Source organism: Mobula hypostoma, chromosome 19 (assembly GCF_963921235.1).
Source record: "Mobula hypostoma chromosome 19, sMobHyp1.1, whole genome shotgun sequence".
Classification (NCBI taxonomy): Eukaryota; Metazoa; Chordata; class Chondrichthyes; order Myliobatiformes; family Myliobatidae; genus Mobula; species Mobula hypostoma.
This window is the reverse complement of record NC_086115.1, coordinates 13,251,989-13,270,056: the sequence shown is the minus strand read 5'-3', so window position 1 is coordinate 13,270,056 and position 18,068 is coordinate 13,251,989. Positions and strand designations below refer to the sequence as shown.

The following is an 18,068-nucleotide window of genomic DNA, read 5'->3' as shown; positions in this document are numbered from 1 at the left end:
TTATTTTACAACCGTTTTTCATCTTGTGTGTTTCTGGAACTATTAGAGCCTGTGATTTTCAGTTTGGAAATCAATTAAGCGATCCAATGCTTTGTTGTCTCCGAGAAGATTCCAGAAAGCGAGCACATACTCGGACAGCAAAGAAACTTTGTGACAGGACGCAAGCTGATGTTAGACTCCATTTCACGGATTAAAGCATCGAGGAGGATTGAGACATCAAGGCAAATGTGGATGGCGAACTGCTTGCCTTTTGATCACTGCCAGAGAAGGATTCTGTGGGAGGCCTATCACTGTGTGGCTCCCTGTGGCAGACGGGTAAGCCTCTCTGTGTTTGTGTGGCATCCGTCTTTCGACAATGAAGCAGGATGTTACTATAGTTCTACGTTATGGATTGGACTATTGCATTTATGAAGTGTGGACTTTCTCAGACTCGTGGTTTTTATATCTTGTGTTTTTTGCCTGTTCCTTTCTGTTTTGTTGTGCAAGGGGAGGGTTTTTGTTACATTCTGTTAGTTTTTTTATGCGGAGTGAGGGGGGTTTGGGAGTTGATTATCAGGATGCCATTGTTTTTTGTACAAAGGGTGGGGTTGATGTTTCTCTCTGAATTACTTTCATGTTCTTTCTTTGTTTCGTGGCTATCTGGAGAAGAAGAATTTCAGAGTTGTGTTGGGATACATACTTTGATAATAAACCTTTGAACCTTTTGGGTCCATTGATTTTTGTCATCCACGTCAACAATCTGGATGATAATGCGATTAACTAGATTAGCAAATTTGCAGATGACACCAAGATTGGGGATGCAGTGGACAGCAAGGAAGACTATAGCTAGAAAATTGGGCTGAAAATGGTAGATTGAATAAAGTGCAAACAAGTGTGAGGTGTTGCACTTTGGGATGACCAACCAGAGTAGGTCTTTCACAGTGAACAGAAGGGCACTGAGGAGTGCATAGAACAAAATGATCTGGGAACACAGGTCCATAATTCACTGAAAGTGGCGTCAACAGGAGATGGGATGTTATGTTGAAGTTGTAAGACATTAGTGAGGCCCAATTTGAAGTATTGTGTTCAGTTTTGGTCATCTACCTACAGGAAAGATGTAAGTAAGATTGAATGAGTGCAGAAGAAATTTACAAGGATGTTGTGGGGACTGGAGGACCTGAGATATAAGGAAAGATAGACCAGGTTAGAACTTTATTCCCTAGAATGTAGACGATTGGGGGGGGGGGGCGATTTGATAGAGGTATACAGGATTATGAGGGGTATAGATAGGGTAAATACAAGCAGATGTTTTTCATTGAGGTTAGGTGGGATTACAACAGGAGGTCATGGGTTAAGGGTGAAAGGTGAAAAGTTTAAGGGGATCGTGGGGGGAAACTTCTTCACTCAGAGGGTCATGAGCGTGTGGAATGGGCTCTCAGCGCAAGTCATGGATGCGGTTTTGATTTCAATGTTTAAGAGAAGTTTGGATAGGTACGTAGATGGGAGGGGTTTGGAGGGCTATGGTCCTGGTGCAGGTCGATGGGACTAGGCAGTTTAAATGCTTCAGCATGGACTAGATGGGTTGAAGAGCCTGTTTCTGTGCTGTACTTTTCTACGACTCTATGGTCAAGAGGTTCAGTTGCTTTTCGGACTTTCATCAGAATGGGAAAGGAACGTGATCTAAGTGACTCTGACCGTGGAATGATTATTGGTGCCAGATAGGGTAGCTTGAGTATCGCAGGAACTGCTGACCTCCTGGGATTTTCACTCACAACAATCTAGAGTTTACATAGAATGGTGTGAAAAGCAAAAACATACAATGAGTGTCAGTTCTGTGGGCAAAAACACCTTGTTAATATGAGAGGTCAGAGGAGAATGGCCAGACTGGTTCAAGCTGACAGGAAGGTGATAGTAACTCAGGTAACCACATATTACAACAGTGGTGTGCAGAAGAGCTTCTCTGAACATACAGCACATTGAACCTTGAAGTGGATGGACTACAGAAGAATACCACGACATACACTCAGTAAGCACTTTATTAGTTACAGGAGGTGCTTAATACGACCACTGAGTGTCTACTGACTTTCACAACCTCAGTTCGAGTTCAGTTTATTGTCATTCAACCATACACATTTATACCGCCAAACGAAACAACGTTCCTCCAGATCTAGATGCACACAGTACATACAACTCACACAAAGTAATATTACCACAAATAAATTAACGAATAATAAGGTGCATTAATGACACATGTTAAAAAGTAAACGGTATAACAGTAGATACTAGTACTTCATCTTCACCTGGGAGTTCAGCAGTCTCACGGCCTGGGGGGGGATGAGAGAGAGGAAGGAAGCTGATCCTCAGAACACATAATGGAGTCAAGAATTTGTCTATCCACTAGTAACATATAGGTCCATCCATGTTATGATCACCCAACTTACGTACGGCCCTTACCTCGATATAAGCATTCTGTTACCTGGTGCATGGGCCTGACAGATGTTGCAGGGTTATAGGCATCTTCTGCTGCGTGGGCATTGATTTGTGTTACAAAAAGACAACAGGAACAGAAATGGACAGTTGACATTTCAGGTCGAGACCCTTCACGTAGACTGAGAGATAGTGGGGAGATGACCAGTACAGAGGTGAAGAATAGGGCTTCACTTTTTAATATGCAATCACTCCTCTCACTCCAGATGAAGCGGCTTGACCTGAAACACTGACTGTCCATCCCTCCCCACAGATGCTGCCTGAATACTAAGTTCCTGCAGCCTCTTGTTCATGCTCCAGATTCCAGCATCTGCAGTTGCTTGTGTCCAGAACAGAACCCTGCTGTAATCTGTAATGTCCATGCTAAGTCATGCTCTGTCACACATAACACTGAATCCCTTTCATAGAACACTACCGCACAGTACAGGCCCTTCAGCCCACGATGTTGTGTCGACCTTTTAACCCACTCCAAGATCAATCTAACCCTTCCCTCCTACGCAGCCCTCCATTTCTCATTCATCCTTGTGCCCAAGAGTCTCTTCAATCTCCCCAACGCGTCTACCTCTACCACCATACCTTGCAGTGTGTTCCATGTACCCACCATTTTCTGTGTAAATAAAAAAAACCCTCTCTTACAACTTCTCCTATACTCTTCTACAGCACTGTAAAAAGTTATGTCCTCTCATTATCTATTCTGTCCTGGGGGGAAGGCTTGCTGTCCTCTCTATCTGTGCCCCTAATTATCTTGTACATCTCCATCAAGTAATACTCTCATCCTTCTTCACACCAAGGAGGATAACCCCAGCTTGCTCAGCCTCTCCTCATAAGACATGCTCTCTGATCCAGGCAGCATCCTGGTAAATCTCCTCTGCACCCTCTCTAAAGCTTCCACATCCTTCTTACAATGAGGCAACCAGAACTGAACACTGCAACATTATTTCACAACTCTTGCACTCAATCCCCTGGATACTGAAGGCCAACACACCATACGCCTTCTTAAAAACCCTATCACGGTGAACAGCAACTTTGAGGGATCTATAGATGTGGACCCCAAGTTGCCACCCTTCCTCCACACTGCGGAGAATCCTGCCATTACCCTGTATTGTGCCTTCAAGTTCCTCCCAAAGTGAATCACTTCACACTTCTCCAGATGGAACCTCATCTGCCAAGTGAATATACAATGGAGCAGCTGAGTTTACACAGTCTCCCAGCCAATGTTTGCTCAACAATTCTACACAATTAAACATAAACAATGCTTCTTCACCGCCCCCATTTATTACACAGGTTGAATCTCTCCAGTCTGGGACCTGAACTGGTGGGCTGAACCACAAAATTGTCCCCTGATCATTTACCCGAGCCACATTGTTCCTTGTAAGAACAGGCACTCCCTGGGTCACGTAGCTTTTCCCGAGACCCAGAGTCATGATGTGAAACAGGCCCTTCAGCCCAACTAGTCCATGCTAAACTGTGATTCTCCTCAGTCCCATCGACCTGCACCTGGATCATACCCCTCCCATCCAGTTCCTTATCCAGACTTCTCTTAAATACTGCAATTAAACTGGCACCTGGCACTGGCAGCTCGTTCCACACTCACACCATCCTCTAAGTGAAAAAGTTTCCTCCCCTCAGGTTCCCCTTTCACCCTTAACCTACGGATTCTAGTTCCAGTCTTACCCAACCCCCGTGGAAAAAGCTTGTTTGCATTTTACCTTATCGATACGCCTCAACTTTCTATACTTCCTCAGCTCTGTGGGTAAAAACACTTCGTGAATGCGAGAGGTCAGATCTGTTCAGGCTGACAGGAAGGTGACAGTAACTGGGAAAACCATCCATCACAACAGTGGTGTGCGGAAGAGCGTCTCTGAACGCACAACATGTCCGACCTTGAAGTGGGTGGGCCACAGCAGGAGAAGTCCACACCGGATTCCACTCCTGGAGCTACTCCAGTGGCCACTGAGTGTGTACCTATATTGACAATAAACTTACATGAACTGTGAAAAATTATTTTATATTGTTACATGTTCTGAGGTACAGTGAGAATCTTACTTTACACGCCATTTATACAGATCCTTTCATCACATCAGTGCATTGTGGCTGTACACGGTAAAATAACAGATTGCCAAATTAAAGAGTTACAGTTAAAATCCTTACACAGAGCACCGAGATAGAACAGGGTAAAACAGTAACAATGCAGAATAAAGTGCAACAGCTACAGAGGAAGTCCAGCACAGAGAGAGAGACAATAAGGTGCAGGATAGACAACAAGGTCGTTTGTGACGGTCAGGAGCCAACCTTACCGTTCATTAGTCTGATAACAGTGGGATAGAAGCCGTTCTTGAGCCTGCTCGTACACGCTTTCGGGCATTTTCCATCTTCCGCCCGGTGGGACCGGGGAGAACAAAGAACACCCGGTGTGGGTGGGGTATCTGATCATGTTGGCTGCTACCCAGAGGCAGCGAGAAGTATAGGCAGAGCCTACGGAGAATTGGTATCTGTACAAATGGTCTGCCGGAGGAACTCAGCAGATCGAGCAGGAGGGGAAGAGGAAATGGTGACGTTTTGAGTCAAAACTGTGCATTGGGACAGAGAGTGAGGAGGGGTGATGGCCAGTAAAGAGTAGAGGGGAGGGACGAGAAAGAGGCCCGAGGTGATCGATGGACTGAGGTGGGGAGTGGGGAAAGAGGACATCGATCGATGACAGGAGGTGAGTGGTGGAGATGGGAGATTCAGAGTTCACAATCTGTTTGGTTTATTTTCTATTATTATGTACTGCATTGTACTGCTGCTGTTAAATTAACTAATTTCCTGACATATGCCGGTGATATTAAACCTGATCGGGTTCTGACGATAGACACATCTGATCGTATTTGCAGCAGGCACAACAGGCATTACCTCGAGCTTCACCTGTGATTGTCCGGCCCCCTTCCCCACTCACCCACTGAGTACAACGGCAGGAGATATCCCGCAGATCCGGCCAGCACCTGGAAACCCTGCTTCCTGGTTCTGTGAACGATCAGGGTGACCCTTGTAACCTGAAGCAAGGACAGAGTTTACAGATGACCAGTCACTCGACGAGTTTCAGTGCACCGGTGAATAAACGCATGAGTGGCAGCAAAACGTTTTCCCCGCTGTACACGTGACAGTAGTACACCAGTTTGGAGCTGGGCGTGGACATTCTGTAATGAGATTGGCCTTATTTATCACACGTAGATCCAGACATACGATGAAATGCATCACCTGCATCAATGGCCAACACAGTCCGCAGCTCACTAACCCATTACCCATACGTCTTTGCAACACACATCAAAGTTGCTGGTGAACGCAGCAGGCCAGGCAGCATCTCTAGGAAGAGGTACAGTCGACGTTTTGAGCCGAGACCCTTCGTCAGGACTAACTGAAAGAGCTAGTAAGAGATTTGAAAGTGGGAGGGGGAGGGGGAGATCCAAAATGATAGAAGACAGGAGCGGGAGGGATGGAGACAAGAGCTGGACAGGTGATTGGCAAAAGGGACATGAGAGGATCATGGGACAGGAGGTCCAGGGAGAAAGAAAAGTGGGGGGGGGGTGAACCAGAGGATGGGCAAGGGGTATAGTGAGAGGGACAGGGGAGAAAAAGGAGAGAGAGAAAAAGAATGTGTGGATATAGATAACGGATGGGGTACAAGGGGGAGGTGGGGCATTAGCAGAAGTTGGAGAAGTCAATGTTCACGCCATCAGATTGGAGGCTACCCAGACAGAATATAAGGTGTTGTTCCTCCAACCTGAGTGCGGCTCCATCTTTACAGTAGAGGAGGCCGTGGATAGACATATCAGAATGGGAATGGGACGTGGAATTAAAATGTGTGGCCACTGGGAGATCCTGCTTTCTCTGGTGGACAGAGCGTAGGTGTTCAGCGAAACGATCTCCCAGTCTGCGTCGGGTCTCACCAATATATAGAAGGCCACATCGGGAGCACCGGACGCAGTATACCCCATATGTCTTTGGAGTGTGGGAGGAAACCAGAGCACCCGGAGGAAACCTACGTGGTCACGAGGAGAGCATGCAAACTCCTTACAGATAGCAACAGGAACAGAACCCTCACCAGTAATTGCTGGCACCGTAAAGTGTTGCATTAACCGTTACACCATCAGGACATCCTTCGTCCCCTCTCCCTTCCCCTCCCCAAAGGATCGATGCCAGCAATGCCCCCCCACCCAGGGATCCTTAGACAACAGCCCTCCCTTCGACCAACGAGGGTCACCTCTGGTTGGCAGGCAGTCGGATGAGTCTGGTCTGTAGGTGACGGGATCTGGGGGGGCGGTGTCAGAGCAGCAACCGTGAAGTGGGCGGGCAGTCACCAAAGGGTACAGAGGGAAGGTTAAAAAGCAGTGAAACCAGGCAGGACAGGGCTTAAAGCAGGACACAGTGCAGACGAGAGCTTGAAGATGATTTCCTCTCTTCAACGGGAGTTTATTTATTTTTTGAGGTACAGCACAGAACAGGCTCTTCCACTTCTTGGAGCTGTGCGGCCCAGCGATCCCCCGATTTTAATCCTAGGCTAATCACGGGACAATTTACAATGACCAAATAACCTCGGAACTGGTACGTCTTCGGAACGTGGGAGGAAACCGGAGCACCCGGAGCAAACCCACGCAGTCACGGGGAGAACGTATAAACTCCTTACAGACAGCGGCGGGAATTGAACCTGGGCCGCTGGTACTGTAAAGTGTTGTGCTGACCACTACACTACCCACGCTGCCCACGTTGTGTGAGACTCTCTCACGGCTCGCCCTCTGCAATCTCTGCTACTCTCCAACTTTGCAATCCTTCTCTCCACCCTCTTTACACCCACCGTCTCCCCTCTAAATTTGGGCTCCTTATTTAAGAAAGGATGTGCTGACGTTGGAGAGGGTTCAGAGGAGATTCACTAGAATAATTCTGGGAATGAGAGGGTTAACGTATGAGGAACGTTATCCGCTCTTGGACTGTATTCCTTGGAGTTTAGAAGAATGAGGGGGGACCTCATAGAAACATTTCGAATGTTGAAAGGCATGGACAGAGTGGATGTGGCAAAGTTGTTTCCCATGATGGGGGAGTCTAGTACAAGAGGGCATGACTTAAGGATTGAAGGGCGCCCATTCAGAACAGAGGTGTGAAGAAATTTTTTTAGCCAGAGGGTGGTGAATCTACGTAATTTGTTGCCATGGGCAGCAGTGGAGGCCAAGTCATTGGGTGTACTTAAGGCAGAGATTGATAGGTATCTGAGTAGCCAGGGCATCAAAGGTTATGGTGAGAAAGCGGGGGAGTGGGACTAAATGGGAGAATGGATCAGCTCATGATAAGATGGCAGAGCAGACTCAATGGGCCGAATGGCCGACTTCTGCTCCTTTGTCTTATGGTCTAAATTGGTCTATTATAATTATTGTCACATGAACCGAGATACACTGAAAAACCTTGCTTTGCATGCCATCCACACAGATCATTTCCTGCGTTGAGGTAGTACAAAGTAAACATCACAGAATATAGGATAGAGCGTTACAGTGCAAGCATCAGGTGGTCACAGGGAGAACGTACAAAGTCCTTACTGGTAATGACGGAAATTGAACCTGGGTCACCAGCTCTGTAATAGTTTTACACTAAATGTTAGGCCACTGCGCTGCCCAGACATTTTATACTGTTGAACCCTTGTTGCATGATTGGATCCCTGGGTTTGGAGAGTTTGCTCCTCAAACAGGTTGGTAACGGAGAAATGGCAACGGAGCACAGGGAACAACATTCAAACCAGAGCCAGCCTACTCCAGGCCAATCCCAGGAACTATCTTCCAAACACACTGTTGTGGGGATCTATATTCCTCGGCTCCAAACAGACACGGAGACTGGTGGCCCGCAGGTGTGAAGAGTCCAGTTAAAAGTGTGAGGTTGAGGTTTTTAACTCCCACCAAAAGTCAAGTTTATTGTCGTATACACAGGTGCAGTGAAAAACTGACTTGTAGCATCACAGGCACAGAGCATCACCTTCACGAGAGAAGCACAAACTGAACGTAAACTACGCACAATTATAAAAGTACAAAATCATTCACTTGTAGTGGAAAACGGCAGAGATTAGGGTTCAGATTCATTTATCATGTATACGTCAAAAGATACAGTGAAATGTGTAATTTGCCTTACCAAGCAAGACAGCCCAAGATGTGCTGGGAGTGTCGCCCCACATTCCGGTGCCAACTGGCCGGTTGGTTCAAGGCCCTAGTGCTTGAAGGGAAGGTGCTGTTCTTGAACCTAGTGACGTGGGACTCTCAGACTTGTACACCTTCTACCCGATGGCATCTGTGAGAAGACAGCATGGGCAGATGGTGGGGGTCTTTGATGGTGGATTCTTAATTACTTCCTAAGGCAGCACCTCCTGTTGATCTCACCGATGGTGGGGAGGGATGTGTCAGTGATAGAAGCCACTGCTTCTTGCATTCCTGCACATTCGAATTGCTGTACCAGACCACGAAGCAACCAGTTAGGGTACATACAGCAGTTCATCTGTAACCGTACGGTATACTCTGCATGCAGAGCAGCGTACTGTGAGATTAGGGCAAGTGGAAGGGAAAAGGACCTGGAAGAGGTATAGTGGGTCAGGCTCAAGCAGTTCTTTTGACTTGTAGAGAAAAAGGCCCTTCAGCCTACCAAGTTTGTGCTAGCATTCAACAACTTTTTTATAGTCAACTACCTTTCCTCCCAAATATCAAAGCAGCAGACGGAGCAAAAGAGACCCCAGCTACTTACATCGGTCCCGCTGTCCTTTAGCCCAATGATGTTGGGATGGTGGGAGAGCGTCACGATGGCATCCACTGGCAGCTCCAAGGCTGTGTTGCCTGGGACACTGTACAGCACGACGGGTACAGGCGAGGAATCCGCCACCTGCAGCTCAAAGAGTACAATCAGAAGTGACCGAACTGAGACCCCCCACCCCGTTCCATAACCAACACCCACGTCAGCACCGAGCTGTCCTGTGCTCACCATGCTCCCACACCAGCAACCGTAGGGGCAACACGCACTGGTCACACCCTGACCCTGACACCCCTTTCTTCTGTTACCAGTGCATTCTATCCAGAAGCACAGATTAGTACGGCAATTGCCCTCCGGGCGACTGCACAAAATCTACAGAGGGTTTTCTCCCCTACTTTCTTACATTTTTATTTTGTTTGTTTTTTTTTTAATGTACATTTTGTAAATTTATCTATTTATTGAACGGCCTAGACAGAGCAGATACGGAGAGGATGTTTCCTATAGTTGCAGAGTCTAGGACCAGAGGGACCAGCCTCAGAGTAGAAGGACGCCCACTGAGAACAGAGATGAGGAGGAATTGCTTTAGAGAGGGTATTAAACCCGTGGTATTTATTGCACAATGACAGCTGCAGACTCAATGACCTCTGTGCCACGTGAGTTACTGAGTACATTTCAAGCAGAGGTTAATAGATTAGTCAGGGCATTAAAAGTTACAGGGACAAGACAGGAAATTGGGGTTGAGCGGGACAGTAAATGAGCTATGGTGAAGCAGATTTGATGGGTTTTCCACTGTCCCTCGGTTTCTGTGACAGTAATAAACTAAAGTACCAATTTAGCAGAGGCAGCTCTCCACCCCCTCCATCCACCAGCTCCAGGAGAGCTGATGCCCCCCCAACCCACAACTCCAGCTGTCCTCTGCTCCGACCCGCGGTCCATGAACGAGACTAAGCCCCAAGCCCGGCAACGAGCAGAGATCCCGCCCCCGGGCCTCCAGGGACAATCGTTACCCGTGTGTAATGGTGAACGAAGGCAGAGCTGTTCATCCGGCCCCTGTAGTAATACGGAGTGATGACTATCACGGCGCTCGCCCCCGCGTCTGCCATGCTCTGCGTCATCGTCACAGTGGCTTCCGTGGCTGGGGCGCGGTGGAGGAAGAAAGCAAAATGGACCTTAGTTAGAACCATTGGCTGTGTTTATCGGCCTCTCACTGAGGCCACAATCCCTTCGTCAAAGTTCAAAGCAAGCTTATTATCAAAGTGCCTATATGTCACTCCGAAATTCATTTACTTACATGCATACTCAATAAATTCATAATAGATTAATTACCATAACAGAATCAACAAAAGACCCCACCAACCTTGGCATTGGGAAATGTGTTAGAATCTAAGTTAGATTGATCTTGGCAGCAGGTTACTGGATTGGCCCTACTCACATTCGCATCCAGAGCCAGCCACCAGAAGCATCTCCTGAGGGAGGACTTGCCTCACCCTGCGGACAATCTCAACGCGCTCCTCACTGCTCAGGTAGACAAACTCCCCATTGGAGCCTTGCACAACCAACCCTACAAACAAAAAGAGCATGCACTTACTTAATGCCACAAGTACTTATAGAAACCAGAATGGAAGCAGGTCTCAGGACCCTCCAAATCGCAACAGTTAAAAGGAGAATAATTTTCCAGGGAATGTGTGGAGAAATGGGATTGGTGAGATCGTTCCACACTTTAACGATCTGGTGGCGTTGTGGCCAAGTTATCAGACATCTCCAAGATAGATAGAGGAACAGGGTGTGTCACAGAGGCACGAGTTCTGCAGAAGGACTTGGACAGGTTGGGAGAGTGGGCAAAGAGGTGGCAGAGGGAATACAGTGGAGGGAATTGAATGGTCATGCACTGTGGTAGAAGGGGGGGAGGGAGAGGGGGAGGGGGGAGAGAGGGGAAGGGGGAGAGAAGGGGAGGGGGAGAGAGGGGGAGGGGGAGGGAGGGGGAGGGAGAGAGAGGGGGAGGGGGAGAGGGGGAGAGGGAGAGGGAAAAACAAATTGTGCAAACAATAAAGCAAGCAATCAGCATTCAGAACTGAAGTTCACAATGCCAGGCAACACTGCAGCCATTTCAGAAGTCCGCTAGTTTCAGGCCAAACACTCAGTCCAGCACAGTTGAGCAAATCCCGCCGAGCAGTGAGCCAAACCAGCCTGTCTCTTGCCTCTGCCCTTGACACCCCAACCATTTGCTGGGCGGCAGTGTTAACTGTGAGGAGGATGCTAAGAGGATGCAGGGTGACTTGGATAGGTTAGGTGAGTGGGCAAATTCATGGCAGATGCAATTTAATGTGGATAAATGTGAGGTTATCCACTTTGGTGGCAAGAACAGGAAAACAGATTATTATCTGAATGGTGGCCGATTAGGAAAAGGGGAGGTGCAATGAGACCTGGGTGTCATTATACACCAGTCATTGAAAGTGGGCATGCAGGTACAGCAGGCGGTGAAAAAGGCGAATGGTATGCTGGCATTTATAGCGAGAGGATTCGAGTACAGGAGCAGGGAGGTACTACTGCAGTTGTGCAAGGCCTTGGTGAGACCACACCTGGAGTATTGTGTGCAGTTTTGGTCCCCTAATCTGAGGAAAGACATCCTTGCCATAGAGGGAATACAAAGAAGGTTCACCAGATTGATTCCTGGGATGGCAGGACTTTCATGTGGTGAAAGACTGGATCAACTAGGCTTATACTCATTGGAATTTAGAAGATTGAGGGGGGATCTTATTGAAACGTATAAAATCCTAAAGGTATTGGACAGGCTAGATGTAGGAAGATTGTTCCCGATGTTGGGGAAGTCCAGAACGAGGGGTCACAGTTTGAGGATAAAGGGGAAGCATTTTAGGACCGAGATTAGGAAAAACTTCTTCACACAGAGAGTGGTGAATCTGTGGAATTCTCTGCCACTGGAAGCAGTTGAGGCCAGTTCATTGGCTATATTTAAGAGGGAGTTAGATATGGCCCTTGTGGCTACGGGGATCAGGGGGTATGGAGGGAAGGCAGGTACAGGGTTCTGAGTTGGATGATCAGCCATGATCGTACTGAATGGCGGTGCAGGCTCGAAGGGCCGAATGGCCTACTCCTGCACCTATTTTCTATGTTTCTACCCGATCTTCCCAATTTGGCTCGGCTGTTAAGTCGGTCAAACCTTGGATTTTTCCACACCTGTCCCCACCTCAGCTCCATCGCATTGAATTGCCTCCAAGTCTGCTCCAGGCCAGACACGGTGCAACTATCCTGCCCAGAGAGACTCCGGCTGCACCACAAAGATGCCAGATCGCAATGGCGATCCAGTTCGACTCCGACAGGGGAGCCACCGGCCGCTCTATGCAGCGATCGTTTAACCAGAAAAAGTGTGTGAATAATTAAGGATTTAGTTGCTTTTTCTGTTTCTTTGGCCACCAGCAAGTTGTCAATCAAACCAGTAGGTGGCGCCATCTTAAGCCGTAGGTCAATTGGTGTTCCAGCAATGTTGGCGAACGCTGGGACATTTCTGCTACTCTTTCTGAAATAACGTCACGAGGTGCATTCCACCCTCCTGGCATCTGGAGAAGGATGGTGCCTTGGCATTGACGGTTCCCTCAGTATTGCACTGGAGCATGGGTCTGGACCTTTGGTGCTGAAGACCCTGGAGTAGGGTACGAATGCATAACCTCTGTCTCAACTGCCCTCGACTTAATCCGAGCCTAGTTACAGTGACCGATTCACCTACCGACCGGTACGTCTTTGGACTGCGGGAGGAAGCCCACGCAGTCACAGGGAATCGAGCCCAGGTCGCCTGTACTGTAAAGGGTCGTGCTCGCCGCTGAGGTGAAGTACCGCCCCACCTGTGTTGGTACAGAGGCTCCAACAAGCAGTCTCGCAAGAGGCTGCCGAGCGTTGTTCATTCAGCCAGCTCCAACCCTCCCACCCTCCCCACCACCACGGACACCGTCACCAAGCAGTGCCTCGTGAGAACAAGAATCATCACCACCATCGAGGACATGCCCTCTTCTCCTTCATACCATTGGGGAGGAGATACAGGAACCTAAAGACCCACACTCAATGATTCAGGAAGAACTTCTTCATCCCTGCCATCAGCTTTCTGAACGGTCCATTAACACATGAACACCATCTCATTAATCCTTTTCTTTGCATTATTTATTAAAGATGTTTTGCAATTCATAGTAATTTTATATCATTGACACCTATGTCCTAATGATAAACCCAATTCTGAGATGAGGCAACTGGGACAACTTCAGTGGTAATTTAAAATGTTGCCAGAAATTCTATCCCTCCAGCCCCAAGGACTCTGTGTGTTGCTCTGTTTAAACAGGTCCACTGTCGGGAAAATTATTCTCACAGATGGTTTAAAATTGGCTTCAAACGTCAGAGGACTTAGTGACAAATTAGCCAACAGGAGGTTGATCAAAGAGGAAAGTTTAGCTTTCCCTCGGGATGAATAAAGTACATCTATCTATCTATCTATCTAGTCCAAGGTACAGGGGATGTGTGTATAAACACTCACTGAGAAAGGGCAAAGCCCAGGCACTGTAAGGCCAGTGACTGAACAATCCGTTAATGTATAACAGGAAAGATGCGGGGCACAGCAGTACATGGAGACAGTCACACTCCAATCTCTAGAGGGACGCATTCATTGTAGCCCAGGGCAACACAGTCAAGTCGCAGTGTTCGTGGGACCTGCGGAAAAAAGCCCATGGTCTTCCCATGGCCCCGGACCTCAACTGGACAGGGTGTTCATTGGTGCTCACAGGATGGTTATAGCACAGAGGCCATTTGGCCCGTTGAGTCTGGGCTAGCTGTGCGCAAGAGCAATCCAGCTCTTCCCTGTCAATTCTTTGCTTCCTGACACTAATGCTGCTCCAATTTGAATGTGGCAACCAGAGCACAGAGCAGAACTGTGAAGGAACAAGCTCTCCGGCCCACGGTTACACCCAACTCATTAAAGCGTATAAAGAGCTTGCACGCTCGCCTCGTGACTGCTTGGGTTTCCTCCAAGTGCTCTGGTTTCCTCCCACATTCCAAAGACATACAGGTTAGCAAGCTGTGGACATGCTATATTGACACGGGATGTATGGCGACACTTAAAATATGGCCGCCAGCACATCTCAGACTGTGCTGGTCGTTGACACAAACGGCACATTTCACTGTATGTTTTGACGTACTTGTGACAAATACAGCTACTCTCTTTATAACAGCAGGACACAAGCCGTCCTTCAGCCTGGCGGCACGCGCTTTCGGACTTTTGTATCTTCTGCCTGACGGGAATGCGGAGAAGAGGGGTTGCCCGGGGTAGGTGGGATCTCGGACTATGCTGGCTGGGCCATCGCAGCTGTTAGTAGAAGGGGCATGGCGGTAGGTGGAGCGGCTGTAAAGAGAACAACTTCTGGTTTCCATCTTCATCTCCACTCCTCTCCTCTGCCATTCTCCCAGCAGCTCCATGGGAGTTACCATTTCTCCCACCTCACCTCTACAGTGCTTGTTAGCTTCCCATTAAGGCTGATTTATACTTCTGCGTCAAATCGACGCCGTAACCTATGCAAGTGGCCTACGCATTTGTACTCGTGCATTGGTGTGTCTGCATCGCTCTGCAATTCACGCACGTCACTCATGCACACACACCTGCCCACGCAAGGCTTCATGGTCATAGTAGTCTTTCTCGGAGTAAACAAGTTTAAAGCGACCAACTTTTTTCTTAAAAGTGAAATATGTCCTCCATAATTTCGGAGGTCTGTAAAGCTTTATGGAAAGCATTGCAGCCAGAGTTCCTTCCCTGCCCTTCAGTCGCCCAATAGGAAGCTATTGCAGTGTAGGAGGAAATGCGATGCTACCAAGCAGACCGTCACAGTTGTTGCGGTCTGCGTTGCCGCGACGCGTAGTTACATTTTGGGAGAGGTGCGCGTCAGGCTACAGCGTAGGGATCTGCGTAGGGTTCACGGCCACAGAAGTGTAAATCAGCCTTTAGGTGATGGAGGCAAATACATTAAGGACATTTCAGAAGCTGTTAAATAGGCACATGGTTGAAAGAGAAGGCCATATGACCATAAGACATAGGAGCAAATGAGGCCATTCGGCCCATTGAGCCTGCTCCACCATTTCATCATGGTTGATTCATTATCCTTCTCAAACCCATTCTCCTACCTTTTCCCCATGACCTTCGACCCCGACCAACAGAGGGTCACACGTAGATAAGGTGGATGGTAACAGTTATTTCCCCAGGGTGGTGGGCGAAGGGTCCAAACCTTGGGGGAAGAGGTTTAGGGCGAAATAAGAAAGATTTAAAGGGAAGCTGAGGGTAGATTTTGCACACAGAGGGACTTGGGTAAATGGAAGAACTACCAAGGGAAATGGTGGCAGTAGCTACAACAACAATATTGTTTAGACATTAGACAGGTACGTGGATGGTAAAGCTTTAGATAGGGGTGAGATGTGGACAAATGGGACCCAGATACTAACTTTACGACCAGGTTATGATTCAGTAGGAGCACTCAGACTGCCAGACTGGGTAACAGCTTCTTCCCTCTGGATGCGAGACTAATGAATACCCTGACACCACCAAAGTCTCATCACTGGGACACTGAGCTGTTTACCTGTGCTGCACACAATATGCACTATAACTTAAGAGTCATAGGAAAGTACAGCACAGAAACAGGCCCTTCAGCCCATCTAGTCCATGCAGAAACATTTAAGCTGCCTACCCCCATCAATCTGCACCCAGACCATAGCCCTCCAAACCCCTGCCATCCATGTACCTATCCAAACTCATCTTAAATGTTGAAATCGAGCTCACACGCATCACTCGTGCTGGCAGCTCGTTCCGCACTCTCACAACCCTCTGAGTGAAGAGGCTTCCCCTTGTGTTCCCTTAAACTTTTCACCTTTCACCCTTAACCCATGACCTCTAGTTGTAGTACCACCCAACTTCAGTGGAAAAAGCTTGCTTGCATTTACCCTTTCTATGCCTCTCATCATTTTGTATATCTCTATCCAATATCCTCTCCATCTTCTATAATCCAAGGAATAAAGTCCTAACCTATTCAATCTTTCCTTATAACTCAGGTCCTCCAGACCCAGCAATTTTCTCTGTACTCTTTCAACCTTATTTCCTGTAGGTAGATGACCAAAACTGCGCACAATACTCCAAATTAGATCTCACCAATGTTTTATACAACTTCAACATAACATCCCATCTCCTGTACTCAATACTCTTGATTTATGAAAACTAATGTGCCAAAAGCTTTCTTAATGACCCTCTGTACCTGTGACACCATACTCAATGAATTATAGACCCGTATTCCCAGATACTTTGTTCTGAGGCCATCCCACAAGCCTCCACATCCAGCAGATAATTCTCCATAACTTCCACCATCTCCAACGGGATCCCACCACCAAGCACAACTTTCTCCCCCCCCCCCGCCTCCACTTTACACAGGGATCACTCCCCACACAACTTCCTTGTCCACTCGTCCCTCCTGGCACTTATCCTTGCAGGTGAAACAAGTGTCACACCTGCCCCTACACCTCCTCCCTCACTACCATTCAAGGTTTCAAGCACTCCTTCCAGGTGAGGTGACACGTCACCTGTGAGTCTGTCGGGGTCATCTACTGTATCCGGTGCTCCCGGCGTGGCCTCCTGTATATCAGTGAGACCCGACGTAGATTGGGAGACCGCTTCGCCGAGTACCTACGCTCCGTTCACCAGAAAAAGCAGGTCTGCCCAGCAGTTACCCATTGCAATTCTACGTCCCATTCCCATTCTGACATGTCAGTCCATGGCTTCCACTACTGCCGCAACGAGGCCACACTCGGGTTGGAGGAGCAACATCATATACCGTCCTCCAACCTGATGACATGCACATTGATATCTCTAACTTCCCCCTTCTCCTTCACCAATTGCCCCCCCTTCCCCATTCCTGTTTCCTTCTCTCATAAGAGCATAGGAAATAGGAGCAGGAGTCGGCTATCTGGCCCGTCGAGCCTGCTCCACCATTCAATAAGATCATGGCTGATCTGACCATGGACTCATCTCCACCTACCTGCCTTTCCCTCATAACCCTTAATTCCCCTACGACACAAAAATCTATCCAACCTTGTCTTAAATATATTTACTGAGGTAGTCTCCCCTGCTTCATTGGGCAGAGAAATCCACAGATTCACCACCCTCTGGCAAAAGCAGTTCCTCCTCATCTCCATCCTAAATCTACTCCCCCATTTCTTAAGACTATGTCCCCTAGTTCTAGTCTCACCTACCAGTGGAAACAACTTTCCTACCTCTATCTTATCTAACCCTTTCATAAATTTATATGTTTCTATCAGATTCCCTCTCATTCTTCTGAATTCCAGTGAGTACAGTCCCAGGCGACTCAATCTCTCCTCATAGTCTGACCCCCTCATCAACCTGGTGAACCCCCTTTGCACTGCCTCCAAACCCAGTATATCCTTCCTCAAGGAGATCAGAACTGCACACAGTACTCCAGGTGCGTCCTCACCAGTACCCTGTACAGTTGCAGCATAACCTCCCTGCTCTTAAATTCAATCCCTCTAGCAATGAACGCCAACATCACATTTGCCTTCTTGGTAGCCTGCTGCACCTGCAAACCAACCTTTTGTGATTCATGCAAAAGCACTCCCAGGTCACACCTCACAGCAGCATAATGCAATATTTTTACCACTTAAATAATAATCTACTCTTCCATTTTCCTTCCAAAGTGGATGACCTTGCATTTACCAACATTGTATTCCATCTGCCAGATCCTTGCCCACTCACTTAAACTTTCTATATCTCTCTGCAGACTCTCTGTATCCTCTGCAAAATTTGC

At 47.9% G+C, this 18,068-nt stretch overlaps 1 protein-coding gene across 1 annotated transcript in view; it reads right to left on the bottom strand.

Annotated features, from left to right (window-relative positions):
• The window catches only part of hoga1 (4-hydroxy-2-oxoglutarate aldolase 1), a 31,198-nt gene that overhangs the window by 9,044 nt on the left and 4,086 nt on the right, over positions 1 to 18,068 (bottom strand). Inside the window, exons 2-5 of the mRNA XM_063071385.1 lie at positions 10,652 to 10,780; positions 10,227 to 10,354; positions 9,217 to 9,351; positions 5,402 to 5,498 (exon numbers count right to left, since the gene is read on the bottom strand). Coding sequence (XP_062927455.1) covers positions 5,402 to 5,498; positions 9,217 to 9,351; positions 10,227 to 10,354; positions 10,652 to 10,780 — 489 coding nt within the window. The remainder of the gene's footprint in view (positions 1 to 5,401; positions 5,499 to 9,216; positions 9,352 to 10,226; positions 10,355 to 10,651; positions 10,781 to 18,068) is intronic.